Raw genomic sequence first — 21,242 nt, 5'->3', positions numbered from 1 at the left:
TGTGATCAAAGTCAATGAGGAAAGAAACATTTTCAACAATTTATTTCAGAAATGCAGCTATCACACAATAAAATGGTGTAAATAAATGTATGACAATAATAGCAATTCTTATTAGACTGAATCAAAAACGTTGATCTTTATTTGTAATCATTCTTACAAGAAAGAACACAGTCTTAGATCAAAGCAGGTAGCCTAACAGTTAAGGGCGTTCGGCCAGTAACCGAAAGGTCACTGGTTTCGAATCGCCAAGCCGACTAGGTAAAAAAATCTGAAGATGCGCCCTTGAGCAAGGCACTTAACCCTAATTGCCCCTGTAAGTCGCATTGGATAAGATCATCTGCTAAATGACACAAATGTAACTGTATTTCAAGCACATTGGTCTTAGAAGAAAGTACTTCCAGAAGACTTATGTAATAAGAATACATTTTCAGTTCTATAATTTACATAACCAGTTGCATAAACATTTAAAAAATGACCTATACATAAATTCAAATCACAAAAAACTTTAGTTTCAACTAAGTGTTTTGGTGCATACTAAATCTAATGATTCCCTCAAACTTGCAATGGTCATTGATCAACTTTATACAGCCAAAATAAGTGGTTTCAAGTCAACATATCAAACATCCAATAAGTAAGAGGTCAGCTCGTCACAAATGCTGAAGACAGACCACAATTTATACAAGAACAAGTCAACAGGCTGGCATTCTTGCTCATTAGGGTCATGAAATTAATTGGATTTAACTTTCATTGTGAGGGTACATCTTAACATAACCATCAACCATAAAGTCCAGGTCATGTCTGGCATTATAATGTATGTTTAGAAATGCCAGACTCTTGGAATCTGTGTTTGTCAGGTGTGTTCTGCAGGTACATCTGAAAACATTTACAAGAAGCATTGCCGTCGACATCCTCAAGGCCCAGGACTGGCAGGTTGCTGAGCACCCTCAAGAATGCAAGCACATTGGGGAAGAACTTCACTTCAGCAAAACTGCAGCGTCTCATGGACGGTGAAGGGCAGGGTCACCTTGCCCCTATGCTTCCACTTCACCCTCCAGCAGTGAAGCTCAGCAGGGGGAGTGTCTGCGTTGGGAAGGTCGTTCCTGTACATCTCCACGTTGTTATCTTCAGACATGTTGAATTTCAGCTGCCCCATGACAGCAGGGACGAGCGTCAAATATCTCAGGGCGTTAAGGTGGTTCTCAGAAAAGAGGTTGTTCAGTTCTTTGATGACCTGGCTCACCACTGGGGCAGTCAGGTGCTCTTTGAAGTAGCTCTCGGGCTGGATTTCTGTTCCAGCTTCTGGGCGGTGCTTTCTCAAGTAGGTAGAAATCATGGTACCCCTCAATGTTATCCAAGACCTCGTTCAGCAAGTGCAACACAGCGGTCAAGCTGCTTGCAGCAAAGTAGACTTCTATCGTTGGCCTTTGCAAGTTCTTGCCGAAGGCTGTTGTGAATGACATGGTTGTACTGAAAAACACCAACGCTGCAACAAACTCAAAATCAGCCAGAGCCTCTATCTCCAAGGCATCATGTGTGTCTTGGTCATTCAACCTCAGATCTTCATCGTCATGAACACCATCTACGCAGAGCAGTAGAGATTCCAAAATAATCAATATTCTTGAAAGTAGACATGACAATCTGAATGCCTGTCAAAGCCACTCCACTTGCCAGTGAGACTTTCAAGGCACAGGTGGAACTTGGTGTGTGTGCACTGCTGTGGGATACTTCTGTGAGTTTGGTTGCAATGGCTTTCATTTTGCAAGAATGCAAACAGGAGCTTAAGTGGGCCTGCCCTCTGCAGTAGTCCATATTCAAGCCACATTTTTTTGTCACCTCAGTCAGCAGCCTCTCCATCAGGGTCTCCTCATCTCCCTCAAAAGGAATGAATCCCACAAACTTCTCCCGCAAGCAGTTGGCCTGGTTAAAAAAAAACTTAAGAATATGGGGATATGGCACTCACCTCATTCGGTACGCCAACAATGTCTGGAAGTTGCTTGGAGTGAGACCGTCGCACTCCTCAGTATGTCTATTCAGAGGTATGTTCTGTTTCCACAACACCAGAAAAACTTCAAATAGTGATTTGAGATATTCTCTGTGCTTCTTCTCCTCAGAGGTCAGCTAGGGGGGGTGGTTTGTCTCAGAGTCATCTTGGCCTTCACCATCATCTTTGCTAGTCTTTGATTGGTCCACAGAGTCCTCTATAGGAAAATAAAGTAATATTGATTAAAAATAAGATTAGTGTAACTTTTTGCTTATGTGGGTCCTGTGATATTTTTTTATTTCACCTTTATTTAACCAGGTAGGCTAGTTGAGAACAAGTTCTCATTTACAACTGCGACCTGGCCAAGATAAAGCATAGCAGTGTGAACAGACAACACAGAGTTACACATGGAGTAAACAATTAACAAGTCAATAACACAGTAGAAAAAAAAGAGTCTATATACATTGTGTGCAAAAGGCATGAGGTAGGCGAATAATTACAATTTTGCAGATTAACACTGGAGTGATAAATGATCAGATGGTCATGTACAGGTAGCAATATTGGTGTGCAAAAGAGCAGAAAAGTAAATAAATAAAAACAGTATGGGGATGAGGTAGGTAAAATTGGGTGGGCTATTTACCGATAGACTATGTACAGCTGCAGCGATCGGTTAGCTGCTCAGATAGCAGATGTTTGAAGTTGGTGAGGGAGATAAAAGTCTCCAACTTCAGAGATTTTTGCCATTCGTTCCAGTCACAGGCAGCAGAGAACTGGAACGAAAGGCGGCCAAATGAGGTGTTGGCTTTAGGGATGATCAGTGAGATACACCTGCTGGAGCGCGTGCTATGGGTGGGTGTAGCCATCGTGACCAGTGAACTGAGATAAGGCGGAGCTTTACCTAGCATGGACTTGTAGATGTTAGAATGGCCAAGTCAAAGTCCAGACCTGAATCCAATCGAGAATCTATGGAAAGAACTGAAAACTGCTGTTCACAAATGCTCTCCATCCAACCTCACTGAGCTCGAGCTGTTTTGCAAGGAGGAATGGGAAAAAATGTCAGTCTCTCGATGTACAAAACTGATAGAGACATACCCCAAGCGACTTACAGCTGTAATCGCAGCAAAAGGTGGCGCTACAAAGTATTAACTTAAGGGGGCTGAATAATTTTGCACGCCCAATTTTTCAGTTTTTGATTTGTTAAAAAAGTTTGAAATATCCAATAAATGTCGTTCCACTTCATGATTGTGTCCCACTTGTTGTTGATTCTTCACAAAAAAATACAGTTTTATATCTTTATGTTTGAAGCCTGAAATGTGGCAAAAGGTCGCAAAGTTCAAGGGGGCCGAATACTTTCGCAATGCACTGTATGTAGCGAGGACCAGCCGACTAGAGCATACAGGTCGCAGTGGTGGGTGGTATAAGGTGCTTTAGTAACAAAATGGATGGCACTGTGATAAACTGCATCCAGTTTGCTGAGTAGAGTATTGGAGGCTATTTTGTAGATGACATCGCCGAAGTCGAGGATCGGTAGGATAGTCAGTTTTACTAGGGTAAGTTTTGCGGCGTGAGTGAAGGAGGCTTTGTTGCGAAATAGAAAGCCGACTCTAGATTTGATTTTGGATTGGAGATGTTTGATATGAGTCTGGAAGGAGAGTTTGCAGTCTAGCCAGACACCTAGGTACTTATAGATGTCCACATATTCTAGGTCGGAACCATCCAGGGTGGTGATGCTAGTCGGGCGTGCGGGTGCAGGCAGCGAACGGTTGAAAAGCATGCATTTGGTTTTACTAGCGTTTAAGAGCAGTTGGAGGCAGCGGAAGGAGTGTTGTATGGCATTGAAGCTCGTTTGGAGGTTAGATAGCACAGTGTCCAAGGAAGGGCCAGAAGTATACAGAACGGTGTCTGCGTAGAGGTGGATCAGGGAATCGCCCGCAGCAAGAGCAACATCATTGATATATACAGAGAAAATAGTCGGCCCGAGAATTGAACCCTGTGGCACCCCCATAGAGACTGCCAGAGGACTGGACAACGTGCCCTCCGATTTGACACACTGAACTCTGTCTGCAACGTAGTTGGTGAACCAGGCAAGGCAGTCATTAGAAAAACCGAGGCTACTGAGTCTGCCGATAAGAATATGGTGATTGACAGAGTCGAAAGCTTTGGCCAGGTCGATGAAAACGGCTGCACAGTACTGTCTTTTATCGATGGCGGTTATGATATCGTTTAGTACCTTGAGCGTGGCTGAGGTGCACCCGTGACCGGCTCGGAAACCAGATTGCACAGCGGAGAAGGTACGGTGGGATTCGAGATGGTCAGTGACCTGTTTGTTGACTTTCGAAGACCTTAGATAGGCAGGATGGATATAGGTCTGTAACAGTTTGGGTCCAGGGTGTCTCCCCCTTTGAAGAGGGGGATGACTGCGTCAGCTTTCCAATCCTTGGGGATCTTAGACGATATGAAAGAGAGGTTGAACAGGCTGGTAATAGGGGTTGCGACAATGGCGGCGGATAGTTTCAGAAATAGAGGGTCCAGATTGTCAAGCCCAGCTGATTTGTACGGGTCCAGGTTTTGCAGCTCTTTCAGAACATCTGCTATCTGGATTTGGATAAAGGAGAAGCTGGAGAGGCTTGGACGAGTAGCTGCAGGGGGGGGAGCTGTTGGCCCGAGGTTGGAGTAGCCAGGAGGAAGGCATGGCCAGCCATTGAGAAATGCTTGTTGAAGTTTTCGATAATCATGGATTTAATCGGTGGTGACCGTGTTACCTAGCCTCAGTGATAGGGCATTGTCTCATGATGAAAAGGGAAATACATCCATACTAGTCATTCAATTTAAACCTAGAATATTATTGCATTGCAAAGCATTCAGAAAGTATTCAGACCCCTTGACTTTATCCACATTTTATGTTACAGCTTTATTCTAAAATTGAAATAATCCCCCCCTCAATTTACACCCAATTCCCCATAATGACAAAGAGAAGAGAGGTTATATTTTTTGTTGTTGATGTATTACAAATAAAAAATAGCATATTTAAATACGTATTCAGACCCTTTGCTATGAGACTCGAAATTAAGCTCAGGTGCATCGTTTCCTTTGATCTTCCTTGGTGTTACTGCAACTTTATTGGAGTCCACCTGTGGTAAATTCAATTGATTGGACATTATTTGGAAAGGCACAAACCTGTCTATATAAAGGTCCCACAGTTGACAGTGAATGTCAGAGCAAAAACCTAGCCATGAGGTTGAAGGAATTGTCCATAGAGCGCAGAGACAAGATTGTGTCGAGGCACAGATCTGGGGAAGGGTACCAAAAAAAATCTGCAGATTTGAAGGTCCCCGAGAACACAGTGGCCTCCATCATTCCTAAATGTAAGACGTTTGGAACCACCAAGACTCTTCCTAGAGCTGGTCACCAGGCCAAACTGAGCAATCAGTGGAGAAGGGCATTGGTCAAAGAGGTGACCAAGAACCTGATGGTCACTCTGACAGAGCTCCAGATTTCCTCTGGAGATGGGAGAACCTTCCAGAAGGACAACCATTTCCTCTGCAGCACTCCACCATTCAGGCCAATACAGTGACCAGATGGAAGCCACTCCTCAGTGAAGGGCACATGACAGCCCGCTTAGAATTTGCCAAAAGGCACCTAAAGGATCATGAAAAACAAGATTCTCTGGTCTGATGAAACCAAGATTGAACTCTTTAGCCCGAATGCCAAGCATCACGTCTGGAGGAAACCTCGCACCATCCCTACGGTGAAACACGGTGGTGGTGGCAGCATAATCATCATGCTATGGGGATGTTTTCAGTGGCAGGGAGACAAGTCAGGATTGAGGGAAAGATGTACGGAGCAAAGTACAGAGAGCTCCTTGATGAAAACCTGCTCCAGAGTGCTCAGGACCTCAGACAGGGGCGAAGGTTCACCTTCCAACAGGACAACACAGGAGTGGCTTTGGGACAAATCTCTGTCCTTGAGTGGGCCATCCAGAGCCCGGACTTGAACCGATCAAACATTTCTGGAGAGATCTGTAAATAGCTGTACAGCAACGCTCCCCATCCAACCAGACAGAGCTTGAGAGAATCTGCAGAGAAAGAATGGGAGAAACTCCTCAAATACAGGTGTGCCAAGCTTGTAGCGTCATACCCAAGAAGACTCGAGGCTGTAATCGCTGTTGAAGTTGCTTCAACAAAGTACTGAGTAAAGAGTCCGAATACTTATTTAAATGTGATATTTCAGTTTTATTTTAAATAAATTTGCAAACATTTCTAAAAACCTGTTTTTGCTCTCATTATGGGGTATTGTGTAGATTGAGGAAAAAAAATTAATTTAATAATTTTAGAATAAGGCTAATGCAACAAAATGTGGAAAAGTCAAGGGGTTTGAATACACTGTACATTGAAACAGCCTCAACATAAGATGCACAACTTACTTTTCCTCAATTTCATTTGCCTTGCTTCATCTTCACTCTGTAGAATATAATAGCAAGAGAAACAATAACAAGCTGTTTGATTTCAATACATTGAGTATGACTAGAGATTTGTTAAATGGAAAAGAAACCCCTACCAGGTCTTTAATCCTCGTGTTGCCTACTCTGTGGCTTATTGAGCTGGCTTGATAAATCAAAGATGGCTGAAGGATAATGCCACACCAACCTTGTCCTGTAGGAACTCTGGAAATATGAACGATTTATTAAACTACCTATTTGATGGGTGTGTGTAGCACTAAATAAGTACACATCTCTGTTCAACTACATCAATTTCAAATGTTAAACGTTTCAGCTAGGCCAAAACAAATGCCAAGCAAATTGCATCAGTATCACTTACTGCTTTACAAATCACAGATGGTTCAAATTGCTTAGCACAAAGTCTGTAGTGTCTGTTCAGCTGATCAGGTGTTTTATCTTCAAGATCCTTGCCATGACAGTTTTCCACCCACTGCTTGCATCTGTGCAGAACAGACAAAACAAACCATTCTCATTCATACATTTAGCTTCATTTAATGAGATTGAACATTAAGAACGAGTTATTCAAACACTGACGTCAGTGACCAATGAGAAAAACAACCCTCTCTGACTTCCTGTAAGAGCTCCTCATGGATACAACTTTTTTTTTTTTTTATAAAAAAACAGTTCTCATTTATATATTTAGCGATCATTGAATGAGATTGAATAACTAGTTATTAAAATACTGAAGACATGATTGCTATAGTTAATGGTATAATCACACAATAACATTGTGTGCTGTGTTGACAATAACATGCAAACTAAAACATTGTGTAACACTAGCAAGCAGCTTGCTGTATGTTTTAATAACGTACTGATTTGCAAACCCCAAAAGTCTGGTTATACTATTATTCTGCTAGCATGCTGCAAAACTAGCTACAAGCTAGCCAAATAGCTTGCACAGTGCACATATTTAGCTGACAGCTAACGTTAGTTAGCTTAATAACGTGCAAAGTCAAGCATGGAAGACCGTCTTAACGTACCTTTCAGTGTGCATTGGAAACCTGAAGAATAGCGATGCTGACCTATTACTTTTTATGGTGCAATTTGGAGCTGCGCAAAAGTTTGCCATGGTTTGCTTATGGTAGTATAATGCTTTTCAAAAGTAATTTACTTCAATATTAATTTATCCAGAAATTAGGAAAAAATGGACTCACACGCAACAGTGCTTTATGTGGCCTGGAGGAATCAACGCGACGCGCGATTAAATCACGGCCTTCCCACAATGCTTTGCTAACGTAACTCAGTACGCATGTTTGTCACTGTCCTGTTCATATCACCTCAGGGTTCCAATACTGATATTAGCTTTCCTTGCGCCCTTCGGATCAACACATGCCTGCACAACTATCCACACAAGACATTTCAAAGGAGTTTTGACATGGTTCATGTTTGGCCCTCCGAAACTCGTTAGCCAGGTATAGGACAGTATTTTTTAACTTACCATATCCCTATTTGACTAAAATTACAGTCCAAAAGAAGGTTAGTTGGATCCAGTGAGTAATCAATGAATACATTTCTTTGTTAAGGTATGTTATTGCATGATTTCCCATTTCAAAGGTAATAATTCCACCAGAGAACCATTTTGGTATAATTTTATTGAATAGTGTCACTTTTCCTGGATGTACAACACACATTTCTTTATTTCCTACCAGATGATTTGAAGGTGATAAAAGGTGTGCTGTACGTAATTTATCTATGGTAGAAACCTAGTGATAGATAAATGATCAACTCTGCATTAAAATAAACAATACATTCATAAAACAAACACAGTAAGACAGCAGAGAGAATGCATACAGCGAATAAAAGTGAAGGTGTAGCAGATCAAGCTATGGCAAATGTCCCTTCCTTATGAGAAGTAACAACAGAAAACAGAAAAAGGCATGCCGAATTGAGGCACCCAGTCTTATTGTATTAGTAAATCTTGCCACACAAAGCCCATATTATCACAATTTGGATTAACAACCATTATGGATGGTAAAACAGCAAATAATCTATTTTCATTATTTTAAAACCCCTTTGTAAAGTGCCCATCAGTTCCATATTTTTTCTATTCATTTTCAGACCTCCTCATCCCACTCATCCAAAGACTCAGATCCTCTCCAGGTCTTTGGGATGGTCAGGCAGGTCCTCCAGGAGAGCAGGGTTCCTCCTGTAGATGTAAGCACTGGCATCGTCGTCCAGATTCACCAGCTCTGCCAGTGAGGACACACAGGTGTCGTGGTCTGTCAGCATCCCAGGCAGGTGGGATGACTTGCGCTGGATACGACAGGAACGACGGACTGGTGTCAGGAACTTCAGATCTTTGATGGTGTTTTTTCGCTTGGAACCACTTGCACATGCTTCAGTGTTGATTGTTCTCTTAACACTAGAAGGGGAAAGATAGACAGAATTGTGTGGTTAGTTGACAGCCATGTTCAGTTTAATATACATTTCAATATAGAGATGTGAAGTAGTGATGTTCTCCATGACCTCCAGTATTTCCAATAATTGTATGGAAGTGATTTTAAAATAGGTATTTAAGATAAGAAATATCACCTTTGAAGGTATGGCGTTGTCTTCAGATTGTATTTCACTATGGAGGCTCCCTCTGGTGTAGTCTCCATCAAGCATTCGTCATCATAATCACTATCAACTTCCTCAATATAACCCTTCCTTACTTTCTGCTCTGAAGCTCCCTCTCCTACTTCACTTTTCACTTCTTCAGACCTGTCAAAATTATTCTCAGCAAACTCATTCCTCTCTTCAAATCCATAATTTGTCTCAGCCTCCACAATTTTCTCTTCAGATTCCTTTTTCTCATGTGGCTCTAAAAGAAAAAAAGAACACACCAATGAATAACACATGAATAAAGTTAACATGATAAAATGTTACTCTTGCATGATTTGAACCTTACAGTTGCATGATTTGAATCAGGCAGATGATGCCAAGTGAGCAAGTAAATTTGACTGTTTACTGTGAATGTAAATGCACTGACCACAAAACTTACCATCCACACTTGCTGAGGGCGTCTCCAATGCCTCCAAAGCATCACAAAGGTTGACCACAACCTGTGATAAGATACAAGACAGTGGTGGTTAGGTTATATTTAAGAATTTTGATGAAAAAAATTACAGTACCAAAAAAATAAATTACTAAACAAAGAATGTTTCTTACATCATTCATTTGAACCTCTGGATCAATAGGGAGAAAATATGTATCAGAGTTGTCAAGCAAGTCCAGCGTCGTGTTCATTATCAGTGGAGTTGAGGCACAGGCTGCCTCCTGCTCAGGGACCACCTGGTCATTTTTAGGCCGAACAGTCGGTTCAGGCTCAGGACCAGGTTGTTGTGACGTCTGATCAGAGAAATGAGGCTCAACATTGGTCTTTTGTGATGAGAAGGCTGTGGATACTGCGTGGACTTCAGGCTCGGGCTGCACAGCTGGTTTATACTTTGGGAGTGCCACTGCCGATATGGGAGGCCTTTTCAGAGTCTTTCCCTTGGATGCCAGCCACTCCGCCAGCTTTGCTCTGGCAGTCAATGATTAAAAACATCAGTTAAAACCAGTGGTGGAAAAAGTATCCAATTGTCATACTTGAGTAAAAATAAAAAGATAACTTAATAGAAAATGACAAGTAAAAGCGAAAGTCACTCAGTAAAATACTACCTGAGTAAAAGTCTAAAATAATTTGGTTTTAAATATACTTAAGTATCAAAAGTAAATGTAATTGCAAAAATATACGTAAGTATCAAAAGTTAAAAGTAAAAATAATTTCAAATTGTGTGTGTGTGTATATATTAATATATATATATATATATATATATATATATATATATATATATATATATATATATATATATATATATATATATATATATATATATATATACACACACACACACACTGCTCAAAAAAATAAAGAGAACACTTAAACAACACAATGTAACTCCAAGTCAATCACACTTCTGTGAAATCAAACTGTCCACTTAGGAAGCAACACTGATTGACAATAAATTGCACATGCTGTTGTGCAAATGGAATAGACAACAGGTGGAAATTATAGGCATTTAGCAAGACACCCCCAATAAAGGAGTGGTTCTGCAGGTGGTGACCACAGACCACTTCTCAGTTCCTATGCTTCGTGGCTGATGTTTTGGTCACTTTTGAATGCTGGCAGTGCTTTCACTCTAGTGGTAGCATGAGACGGAGTCTACAACCCACACAAGTGGCTCAGGTAGTGCAGCTCATCCAGGATGGCACATCAATGCGAGCTGTGGCAAGAAGGTTTGCTGTGTCTGTCAGCGTAGTGTCCAGAGCATGGAGGCGCTACCAGGAGAGAGGCCAGTACACCAGGAAACAGACTCCATGAGGGTGGTATGAGGGCCCGATGTCCACAGGTGGGGGTTGTGCTTACAGCCCAACACCGTGCAGGACGTTTGGCATTTGCCAGAGAACACCAAGATTGGCAAATTCGCCACTGGCGCCCTGTGCTCTTCACAGATTAAAGCAGGTTCACACTGAGCACATGTGACAGACGTGCCAGAGTCTGGAGACGCCGTGGAGAATGTTCTGCTGCCTGCAACATCCTCCAGCATGACCGGTTTGGCGGTGGGTCAGTCATGGTGTGGGGTGGCATTTCTTTGGGGGGCCGCACAGGGCCCTCCATGTTCTCGCCAGAGGTAGCCTGACTGCCATTAGGTACCGAGATGAGATCCTCAGACCCCTTGTGAGACCATATTCTGGTGCGGTTGGCCCTGGGTTCCTCCTAATGCAAGACCTCATGTGGCTGGAGTGTGTCAGCAGTTCCTGCAAGAGGAAGGCATTGATGCTATGGACTGGCCCGCTCGTTCCCCAGATCTGAAATCAATTGAGCACATCTGGGACATCATGTCTCGCTCCATCCACCAACGCCACGTTGCACCACAGACTGTCCAGGAGTTGGCGGCTGCATTAGTCCAGGTCTGGAAGGAGATCCCTCAGGAGACCATCCGCCACCTCATCAGGAGCATGCCCAGGCGTTGTAGGGAGGTCATACAGGCACATGGAGGCCACACACACACTACTGAGCCTCATTTTGACTTGTTTTAAGGACATTACATCAAAGTTGGATCAGCCTGTAGTGTGGTTTTCCACTTTAATTTTGAGTGTGACTCCAAATCCAGACCTCCGTGGGTTGATAAATTTGAGTTCCATTGATAATTTGTGTGTGATTGTTGTCAGCACATTCAACTATGTAAAGAAAAAAGTATTTAATAAGAATATTTCATTCAGATCTAGGATGTGTTATTTAGTGTTCCCTTTATTTTCTTGAGCAGTATATCTATCTATCTATCTATATCTATATATCTATATATATGAACTAAAACGGCACAATTTAAGTTTAAAAAAAATATGAATTTACACATAACCGGGGACACACTACAACACGCAGACATAATTTACAAACAAATCATGTGTTTATTGATTGACCAGATCAGAGGCAGTAGGGATGACCAGTGATGTTGTCTTGATAAGTGTGTGAATTGGACCATTTTCCTGACCCGTTAAGATTTCAAAATGTAATGGGCACTTTTGCGGGTCAGGGAAAATGCATGGAGTAAAAAGTACATTATTTTCTTTAGGAATTCAAAAGTTAAATTAAAAGTTGTCAAAAATATATATATAGTAAAGTACAGATAACCCAAAAAACTACTTAAGTAGTACTTTAAAGTATTTTTACTTAAGTACTTTACACCACTGGTTACAACTATTTTGAGCAGTAGACAAAAGTACCAAAAATATCAGTTATTGGACAATTCAAGAATGTTAAACAAAAATGACAAACCTTTTCTCTTCAGCAGTCTCTGTGGTAGCCCTGTACTGGCTTAGGGTGCTGGCAACCAGAGGCTTGCGAACTTTGTCAGTTGTCATCTTAGGCTTGGTTCTCTGTGGCAGCTCTTTCCCCTTTGATGTCATGGCAGACCTACTGGAACTTTGGAGAGCTGTGGTAAGTAGAGCCATTCTGGCAGGAGGGACTGCAGAGCAAAAGCCTGTTGGACGGCATGTGGCTGGGCACTTGGAGACTGGAGGAGGCCCATTGGACACAGACTTGGATTTTGAGGGTTGACATATTTGAGGGGGCTTGAACATGGAACGCTGAGGCAAGTCATCAACAGCTTTGGGCCTGATCTTTGTCAAATTCCCAGGCCTTTGGCTTTCAGCTTTGGGTGCCGAGGTCTTGGTAGCAGCTTTGCTTTCTACCCCTCCCTCCAGGCCACTAGGCTTCCTGAAGGAGCTTATTTTGGATTGGACAACCTTGCCTTTGTAGGTGCCAGGGACAGGTTTAGCTGGGACGGTAGCTGGCTCTGAGGCCTCTGCAACCAGTTTTCTCTGTCTGACAGCCTGTTTGGTGAGTAAGGTTTGGCTGAAAGTGTTGCGTCTCTTTGTATCGCCAGCTGTTGCCATCTTGACCTTCTTCAGAGCATCTTCTCCCTTTCCCAAGTCATCCTTTTTATTGCTCTTGGAATGCAGAGGGGCAGATGGAGCTGCCACTGTTTTAGTAGGAGCAGCTCTGGTAATAAAGGGCTTAGTGGTTCCACTTGCTGGTCTGGCATTCTCTTTGTTACCCTAATAATAGCAGACAGGACAAAGAAACAAGAAATAATACATTGTACAAAAAAGTAGTAGGCCTAACAGAAAAAAGAGAGAAAAAAAGAGCTACATTACCTTTTTGAAGTTGGTGTTCTTTCGTGTAACTGTATCCATTGTCATTGGTGTCACAAATGGCAGACCCCCTAAATATTTACAAATATACTTGTTCAGTAACAGAGCATGAATAAATAGTTAAAAAGCCAGGGGAAAAAAATGTGTTTTACAAAGGAATTCAGCTTGTATAACGTTAGCTGACTACTAAAATGTCTTCTCTGTTTAGTCATCTATATGGCTAGTTACCCACCTAACTAGCAGCTTAGCCTCTAGTAATAATGATAATAATAATACTCTTTGATATTAGTATTGTTAGATAGCTAGCCGAAAGCCGTTTTTTCGACCACGTTGGCTTGCAAAACGTAGATTAAACTGGCTAAATGTATTAGCTAGCTGAAAAACTTCAAAATACGGGTGTCCATTTCAATAGCAAAGTAGATAATAGTAGACAATTTCAAATCGCGCTTACCTTCTGATTCAATGTATTGTAGACAAAAATAAAAACCGCCAGCTAAAACGTCCCTCGCAAAACAAACCCCGATTCAACATTGGCGCTGTATTACGGAAAATGAGATTGGTCGAGATGTTGTCGGGAAAACTCAATTTAGCCAATCGAATGTCTCGAGATTAGGTCATAGGACAATTTGGAGGAGGTTTGGGCGGGTTCATCTGCGATGAAGGCATACGTCTGTACTTTTGAATGTTTGAACCATAATAGAATTCCTAAAATACTGTCTGACTGCTACACCCAGACCAGAGAGGAAGACAACATTTGACATAACTTGTATAAAAAAAAATGTATAGACTGATTAACGCCCTTACGGTAATCCAACTTCAGAATCACCTACATGCTGCTTTATTGACCGAGATCAATTGTGTATTGCTGCGTTCATAACCAAGTGTGAAGATGGTAATTACAAGTATGCTATGTTGTTTTTATTGATTTTAATGTAATTTTAACATGTACATTTTAACAAATTTAAATGTAACTTTCAAATGCTGTGTTTTATGCTTTGTTGCCGTTTGTATGTATGAAATGATGTAAAAAATGTATGAGCTGTTTTTAAAGGAAATGTGTTAATAACATTTTACAAAATAGAAAATGAGACTTGAAATTGAGCTCAGGTGCATTCTGTTTCCATTGATCATCCGTGAGATGTTTCTACAACTTGGAGTCCACCATTTGAAATATTTTTTGATACTTCATTGGGTCTTAAAATTCAAAATCACATTGCAAAATTATCCTTGGTATGACCTTAAAACAAGTCCATGTACTATAGCTTAGTAGAACCCAAACTTTAACTACTAAGATGGATAATAATTTTGACTGCATGAATTCATTTATTTTTCAATGTCGTTCACAAGATTGAATTAATGAACAGAGACAGTGTGGGCCTGGGGAGGAGGGCCTGCCACAGGGTATGTGTTCTAGCGGTTTCAAAGTAGAATCTGTGTGACTCTATCTAACGTTACTTACCTGACCATCACTCAAGCTAGCTTTCGCCAGGTTAGTTATAATAACGTTAGTTATTTAGCTAGCTAGCTGCATGCCTTCAATGCTTGGTAGATGTATTGACAGACAAGACTTATATTAAAAACCACCAAACATCGAGCTAAAGCTAGCTAGCTGTCAGGTGTATGTGTACACTGTCCAAGGATCGCTCAAGACTATCCAGCCCCAGCTAACACGGCTTGACATACCAAGTTTTGAACATTACCCTCTCTGCCATCAGGTGAGTATAGATTCATTATCAATTGTCTATATGGTGTATGTAGCAAGCTATAGCTGGTCCTTCCCTCCACCTACCAATGGCAGAGATTAAAGGAATTAAGATCGCTGAATTGTTCAATCATTCTCAATGGTAATTAGTATAGAGAAATAGGTGGGCATACTGCGTATGGGTGAGATTGAGACACATCACATATAGGCTGGCACAACACTGCTGCCCTTCCTTGCCTTGCATGGTATGGCTCTGTATATACAAGAGTATAATGCCAGATTTCCCTGTTTTTCTAGAGAGAGACAGGTGCAGTGTGTAATGTGCGATTAGCTAAATTGACTTTGCATTTGACTCTGTGTATAATCTTCATTCTCCATAGACGCTGGATTTACAATCCCTCATATCCCACACATGTTCAGTAGAGAATAACATCCATAGACATGGAGCTGCTGCATCATCTAGACCAATTCCTACAGGTAACACGCACACAGGAATGGATGAGCTCACAGAAAGGCTTAAATTCTGCACCGAGAATCTTATGAGCTTTATTTCTGTGTGTGTGTGAGAGTGAGGTAAGGGGGCAGTGTGTGTTTCCCAATATGTACCTGAAGGGTCTAACCTCTGTGTGTGTGTGTGAGAGAGTGAGATGTGTCAGACTGTGTCGTACCCTCTGAAGGGGTTAAAGGCGGTGCATGGTCAATCCAACGTCTGCATTGGCTGTGCAGCATTTACAGTGGTACGGCCTCTGCAGAAGTCAAGGCATTCATACTTCTCGTGCTTTGCAGAGCAGCACAGAGCTGCTGTAAAGGAAGTTGTCAAGGAAGTGAGTTCTTTATATAGGACCTCTGGCCCTCACCTACAGTCAACCAATCATGTCAATGCGGAGCCCTCCGCATTGTTAAACATTTGGGAGGAAACAGCAATGTGGTATGTGGTCTCTGCATGCCTCCGGATGCTCCGCAATTGCCATCCCTGCGGATTAAGCATAAATTGGCTTTAAATATAGCATGCACACACACACCTTAAATATATAGTTTGTTTATAAGAGCAACACAAAGTGTAAAGATGATCAATAGATAAACATAATAACATTATATAGAATATGTGTGTGTGTGTGTGTGTGTGTGTGTGAAATACTGAACATAGAAATCCTAAAATGGTAAAGTAGCGTACATGAGTCTGAAAGTGCTTTGTCGGCATTAAAGTGCTGAAGTCCATTGGCATCAGACAGATGAGTGGTTTTGGTTCATCAGGCTTGCTTCCTAACGCTATATGTTTCGCGGAGTGGAACAGGGGAACCCCAGAGCAGGCTCAGACGAGGAGAGTGAGATGATGTAACCAAGGTATTTATTGAAACAAGGCGGAGATGGAGTGCAGGTCAGGGGAAGCTCTGACCTTCAGAGGCTGAGGCTGGAGTCTGGAGCAAGAAGGGTTGAAACAGGGTAAGTAGGTCCGGAGGGGAATCCAAGGGAGTAATAGAGTTGGGAATCCAGGACAGAGTAGCAGGATGACGAGACATAGAACTGGAGACAGGGACCAGAGTCAGAGCGGGCAGAACTGTTGTGGAGAGGAAAACAGCGTCAGGCAGGGAAAACGGGCACAACAGGATCTGAATAATAACATATGGCTAGAAACCGCCTGACTGAGCAGAGATTACAATCTGGCAGTGTGGAAGTGGCAGGGCTGAGTATTTGTAGAGGTCTTGATTACGGAACAGGTTGCAGCTGGTGGGGATCTGCTCTGACTCCAGCACACCTGTCTCCCCACACACAATCACACACACAGAGGGAGAGAGTACTGGGGGAGTGGCGGCAGGTCAAGGAGACACAGGATGAGCAGTAGAGGGCGTTGCAGGAGCAAATGTGACACTATAATACAGTTTAATTTACACATATCTCATTTGCTACAATATTGTGTGAGCCAGTACATACACTTCCTACCTAACACAAATTACACATCATCCCAAATTTGCAAGATAGCAACCTCCTCTTAACTACTTGGCTCCTGTTTAAAAAAAACTCTCATGTCCATTTACAACATTAATATACTGCAACCTTCATCTACAAATACACATACCTCCTAGATATCCTGACCAAACCCTCCAATGGATTCTTCCAGGTTAATTTCCAAATCCATGCATACAACACAGAACACTGCGATAACCTTCACCTTCCCCACTGCCACACCACACATAAGCAATTTTCTATCAGATACAGAGGTTCCTACTTTGGAATTCCTATCTTCACATTTCCAAAACATAATCAGCCCTCAATATATACACTACCATTCAAAAGTTTGGGGTCAGTTAGAAATGTCCTTGTTTTTGAAAGAAAAGCACATTTTTTGTCCATTAAAATAACAGAAAATTGATTACAAATACAGTGTAGACATTGTTAATGTTGTAAATGACTATTGTAGCTGGAAATGGCTGATTTTTAATGGAATATCTACATAGGCGTATGGAGTAGATTATGATTTTATCAACGCCGATACCGATTATTGGAGGGCCAAAAAAAGCAGATACCGATTAATCGGCCTAGTTTTTTATTTTAATTTATTTGTAATAATGACAATTACAACAATACTGAAGAAACACTTATTTTAACTTAATATAATACATCAATCAAATCAATTTAGACTCAAATGAATAATGAAACATGTTCAATTTGGTTTAAATAATGCAAAAACAAAGTGTTGGAGAAGAAAGTAAAAGTGCAATATGTGCCATGTAAAAAAGCTAACGTTTAAGTTCCTTGCTCAGAACATGAGAACTAATGAAAGCTGGTGGTTCCTTTTAACATGAGTCTTCAATATTCCCAGGTAAGAAGTTTTAGGTTGTAGTTATTATAGGATTACTATTTTTCTCTATACCATTTGTATTTCATACCATTTGTATTTCACCTTTGACTATTGGATGTTCTTATAGGCACTTTAGTATTGCCAATGTAACAGTATAGCTTCCGTCCCTCTTCTCGCCCCTACCTGGGCTCGAACCAGGAACACATCGACAACAGCCACCCTCGAAGCATTGTTACCCATCGCGCCACAAAATCCACGGCCCTTGCAGAGCATGGGGAACAACTACTCCAAGTCTCAGAGCGAGTGACGTCACCGATTGAAACGCTATTAGCGCGCACCCCGCTAACTAGCTAGCCATTTCACATCGGTTACACAGCCTAATCTCGGGAGTTGATAGGCTTGAAGTCATAAACAGCTCAATGATTGAAGCATTGTGAAGAGCTGCTGGCAAAACGCACAAAAGTGCTGTTTGAATGAATGCGTACGAGCCTGCTGCTACCTACCATCGCTCAGTCAGACTGCTATATCAAATCATAGACTTAATTATAACATAATAACACACAGAAATACGAGCCTTTGGTCATTAATATGGTCGAATCCGGAAACTATCATTTCGAAAACGAAACGTTTATTCTGTCAGTGAAATACGGAATCGTTCTAACGGTTATCTAACGGGTGGCATCCATAAGTCTAAATATTCCTGTTACATTGCACAACCTTCAATGTTATGTCATAATAACGTAAAATTCGGGCAAATTAGTTTGCAACGAGCCAGGCGTCCCGTACTGCTGCATATACCCTGACTCTATTGCAAGAGAAGTGACACAATTTCCCTAGTTAAAAGAAATTCATGTTAGCAGGCAATATTAACAAAATATACAGGTTTAATAATATATACTTGTGTACATTTTAAGAAAGGTATTGATGTTTATGGTTAGGTACACGTTGGAGCAACGACAGTCCTTTTTCGCGAATGCGCACCGCATCGATTATATGCAACGCAGGACATGCTAGATAAACTAGTAATATCATCAACCATGTGTAGTTAACTAGTGATTATGATTGATTGTTTTTTATAAGATAAGTTTCATGCTAGCTAGCAACTTACCTTGGCTTCTTACTGCATTCGCGTAACAGGCAGGCTCCTCGTGGAGTGCAATGTAAGGCAGGTGGTTAGAGTGTTGGACTAGTTAACCGTAAGGTTGCAAGATTAAATCCCCGAGCTGACAAGGTAAAAATCTGTCGTTCTGCCCCTGAACAAGGCAGTTAACCCACCGTTCCTAGGCCGTCATTGAAAATAAGAATGTGTTCTTAACTGACTTGCCTAGTTAAATAAAGGTATAAACAAATAAAAATCGGTGTCCAAAAATACCAATTTCCGATTGTTATAAAAACTTGAAATTGGCCCTAATTAATCGGCCATTCCGATTAATCGGTCGACCTCTAGTATGGAGGCCCATTATCAGCAACCTTCCCTCCTGTGTTTAAATGGCACGTTGTGTTTTCTAATCCAAGTTGATCATTTTAAAAGGCTAACTGATCATTAGAAAACCCTTTTGCTATTATGTTAGCACAGCTGAAAACTGTTGTGCTGATTTAAAGAAGCAATAAAACTGGCCTTTAGACTAGTTGAGTATCTGGAGCATGTTGGGGAAAAATCTGAATTAGTTGGTAACATAGGTAAGATGTTTTATATTCATCATATGTTTATAAGTTACTTCTCATCAGAATGTTTATTTTTGTATAATACTGTGGCGGGGTTGCAGTATCTGTTCTCTGTCAAGACTAAGTTGCTTGGGCCGGAGAGAGGGGAAAGGGTCAAGCGTGTATCTCTTGGCTCCACAATGTCTGTGTGCCAGTCAATGTGTCTCTGTGATCTTGTCAAGATAGGATGGATTTGATATATGCCTGTTGATTTGTTTAGGTTCTGAGTTTGAGAAAAGAGCATAGTTTAGGAGACAAAGCTGAACGATAAATTATGCCAATGCTGTCTGGCTATGTGTGTCTTTGCTATAAAGGATCTCAGTTGCAATGTGTAAGGGACTCTCAGAGAATTCATTTATAGACACTGAATTGATCCGAGAGTCACCGGGTTGTGATGGAGCTCATATAATTAAATATGGACTTTGTGATAACTAACTCTGACTTGTGTGTGGTTTGCTCTCATGATTTGGTAAATACAGGAAATTTCCACGACATTTGGCGACGAGGAGGGGATGTGAATCTTCACTCGGTGACCGTTCCTGACGATCTAGGTAAATAAATTGTGCACGAGGGATCCCCTAAACTTGGGATCTTAGGGAAACCACACTTCGGGAACGAAGCAGATGGACCAACCTTTGATCTGAGAGGAAGCGAGCCGAGTGGATACCACATCTCGAACTGAGTTTTTTTTAAAGAAAAAGGTGAGCAGATTTGAAGTCGAGTTTTTTAATTATGCCTGTTACGTATACTCTGAGCGTGAATTCCTTTGTAAGGAAGGCACCTTGGCTGCGTAAGCAGGGCCGAGTCAGGGGAGAGTAATCTGAGGGTTTGTGTACTCAAAATATACTCTGCCACTGTCCGGTTGCGAGTGACCAAGAGCCGTCCTGACACTGAATTGATCACAGTGGGGATTTGGTGAAGTCTGTCGGAGTGAGGGGCCAAAGGGACTGTGCGTTCTAGGTGAAAACACGGCATTTGGTGAAGCCCTATTTGAAGAAGGACCTCATTCTGTGCGTCTGTGTGATTGTCTAAGTGACCCTCAGAGGTGGTGAATTCCAATTATTTTAAATGTGCTAGCCAGGTATGCCCTGGGTTACTCTGTGTGAGTATTTTGTTATGGGATCACTAGGTAATAGTTGTCGGACCGTTCTGTGTGAGCGGGGTAGGGTTGACTCTGTGTGGGCAAACCTTTTTATGTTCTGATGTTCTGTGTGGACGTCTGACCAGTTCTGTGTGAACATCTGACCAATCCTGTGTGGGTGATCCTTAAAGTTCTGTGTGAGTACCTAAGATTTCTTAAGTTTTATATGGATTCTGTGAATTATTTGAAATTATGATAAATGATATGTGTGTATAATCAATTACTAGAGATTTGATAAAGTAATGCTGAGAATGTTTAGATACAATTTAAACCACCCATTCGTAGACGTACGTAGGTTTTGAGTTGGTATCTTAAATGGATAATTTGATAAAGATTAGGTTTTAAGCACTATTAAAATAATCTACAAAATCTGGGAAATTGAGCTCTAGAAACTGATTAGAGTGTGTCCACTTTTGGTTATTTTACCCTAACGATGTAACTATAAAACGCATATTGGATTATCTCCGTCTGGGTGAAACATTTGAAATTTAACTGCACTTAAGGTCTGAACATGTTATATTTTTTCTTCCCAGTATGAGAGAAGTTGCGGGATTTATTGATGTTATAATTTTTGGCGCTGCGTGTGTTATTTTTAAAGAAATAGGATACATTTCATAAGTGTGAAGAGCAAAGAGAAGAGGAAGTTATAAAATTTGGTTTTAAAGCTTACGATAGAGGTAAGGAAAAACGTTGAAATGGGAGGGGTTATATTTTTGCCCACTGGGAGAAAAGAAATAG

General features: G+C 41.3%; 2 protein-coding genes, 2 long non-coding RNA genes and 1 pseudogene across 7 annotated transcripts in view; 1 reads left to right on the top strand and 4 right to left on the bottom strand.

The window, feature by feature from the left end:
* Window positions 1-25: 25 nt before the first annotated feature.
* LOC110537456 (52 kDa repressor of the inhibitor of the protein kinase pseudogene) lies at window positions 26-1,955 on the bottom strand (annotated as a pseudogene). The gene has a single exon (XR_016485038.1). The product of XR_016485038.1 is annotated as a 52 kDa repressor of the inhibitor of the protein kinase pseudogene (transcript).
* Window positions 1,956-1,960: 5 nt separating this feature from the next.
* On the bottom strand, window positions 1,961-7,703 carry LOC149979148 (uncharacterized). 2 transcript variants are annotated; one of them, XR_016485039.1, is made up of 5 exons: window positions 7,460-7,703; window positions 6,799-6,919; window positions 6,539-6,644; window positions 6,405-6,441; window positions 1,961-2,198 (listed from the first exon to the last, which is right to left on the bottom strand). It is a non-coding gene; the product is annotated as an uncharacterized LOC149979148 (long non-coding RNA). The 2 variants fall into 2 exon arrangements; XR_016485040.1 differs by lacking the exon at window positions 1,961-2,198 and adding an exon at window positions 4,878-6,056.
* LOC118937661 (uncharacterized) lies at window positions 7,017-9,619 on the top strand. Its single transcript, XR_005034946.2, has 2 exons — window positions 7,017-7,891; window positions 8,538-9,619. It is a non-coding gene; the product is annotated as an uncharacterized LOC118937661 (long non-coding RNA).
* LOC110537455 (cytoskeleton-associated protein 2) lies at window positions 8,052-13,809 on the bottom strand. 2 transcript variants are annotated; one of them, XM_021623515.3, is made up of 7 exons: window positions 13,609-13,809; window positions 13,161-13,228; window positions 12,280-13,061; window positions 9,630-9,984; window positions 9,463-9,523; window positions 9,012-9,282; window positions 8,052-8,841 (listed from the first exon to the last, which is right to left on the bottom strand). In XM_021623515.3, the coding sequence occupies exons 2-7, from the start codon at window positions 13,203-13,205 to the stop codon at window positions 8,565-8,567; spliced, it is 1,791 nt and encodes a 596-aa protein (XP_021479190.2). In that variant the 5' UTR covers window positions 13,206-13,228; window positions 13,609-13,809; the 3' UTR covers window positions 8,052-8,564. The 2 variants fall into 2 exon arrangements, with proteins under 2 accessions (XP_021479190.2, XP_021479192.2); XM_021623517.3 differs by having other exon boundaries at window positions 13,390-13,613.
* A 2,376-nt stretch (window positions 13,810-16,185) lies between these two features.
* Window positions 16,186-21,242, bottom strand: part of stt3a (Dolichyl-diphosphooligosaccharide--protein glycosyltransferase subunit STT3A) — a 35,790-nt gene continuing 30,733 nt past the window's right edge. Inside the window, exon 17 of the mRNA XM_090191340.1 lies at window positions 16,186-16,417. Within this exon, the coding sequence (XP_090047466.1) occupies window positions 16,403-16,417 (15 nt within the window). The 3' untranslated portion in view covers window positions 16,186-16,402. The remainder of the gene's footprint in view (window positions 16,418-21,242) is intronic.

Source organism: Oncorhynchus mykiss, chromosome 12 (assembly GCF_057628025.1).
Source record: "Oncorhynchus mykiss isolate SJ-2025 chromosome 12, ASM5762802v1, whole genome shotgun sequence".
Classification (NCBI taxonomy): Eukaryota; Metazoa; Chordata; class Actinopteri; order Salmoniformes; family Salmonidae; genus Oncorhynchus; species Oncorhynchus mykiss.
Note: the sequence above shows the minus strand (reverse complement) of the source record. Positions and strands in the feature narration are given on the sequence as shown.

What these genes read in the sequence shown, in the direction of transcription:
- LOC110537455 (XM_021623515.3), bottom strand. Translation starts at nt 13,205, where the DNA reads ATGACAATGGATACAGTTACACGAAAGAACACCAACTTCAAAAAG. An exon ending in AGAACACCAACTTCAAAAAG is followed by an intron (nt 13,062 to 13,160) that starts GTAATGTAGCTC and finishes TGCTATTATTAG; the next exon opens with GGTAACAAAGAGAATGCCAG. An exon ending in GAGACTGCTGAAGAGAAAAG is followed by an intron (nt 9,985 to 12,279) that starts GTTTGTCATTTT and finishes ATTGACTGCCAG; the next exon opens with AGCAAAGCTGGCGGAGTGGC.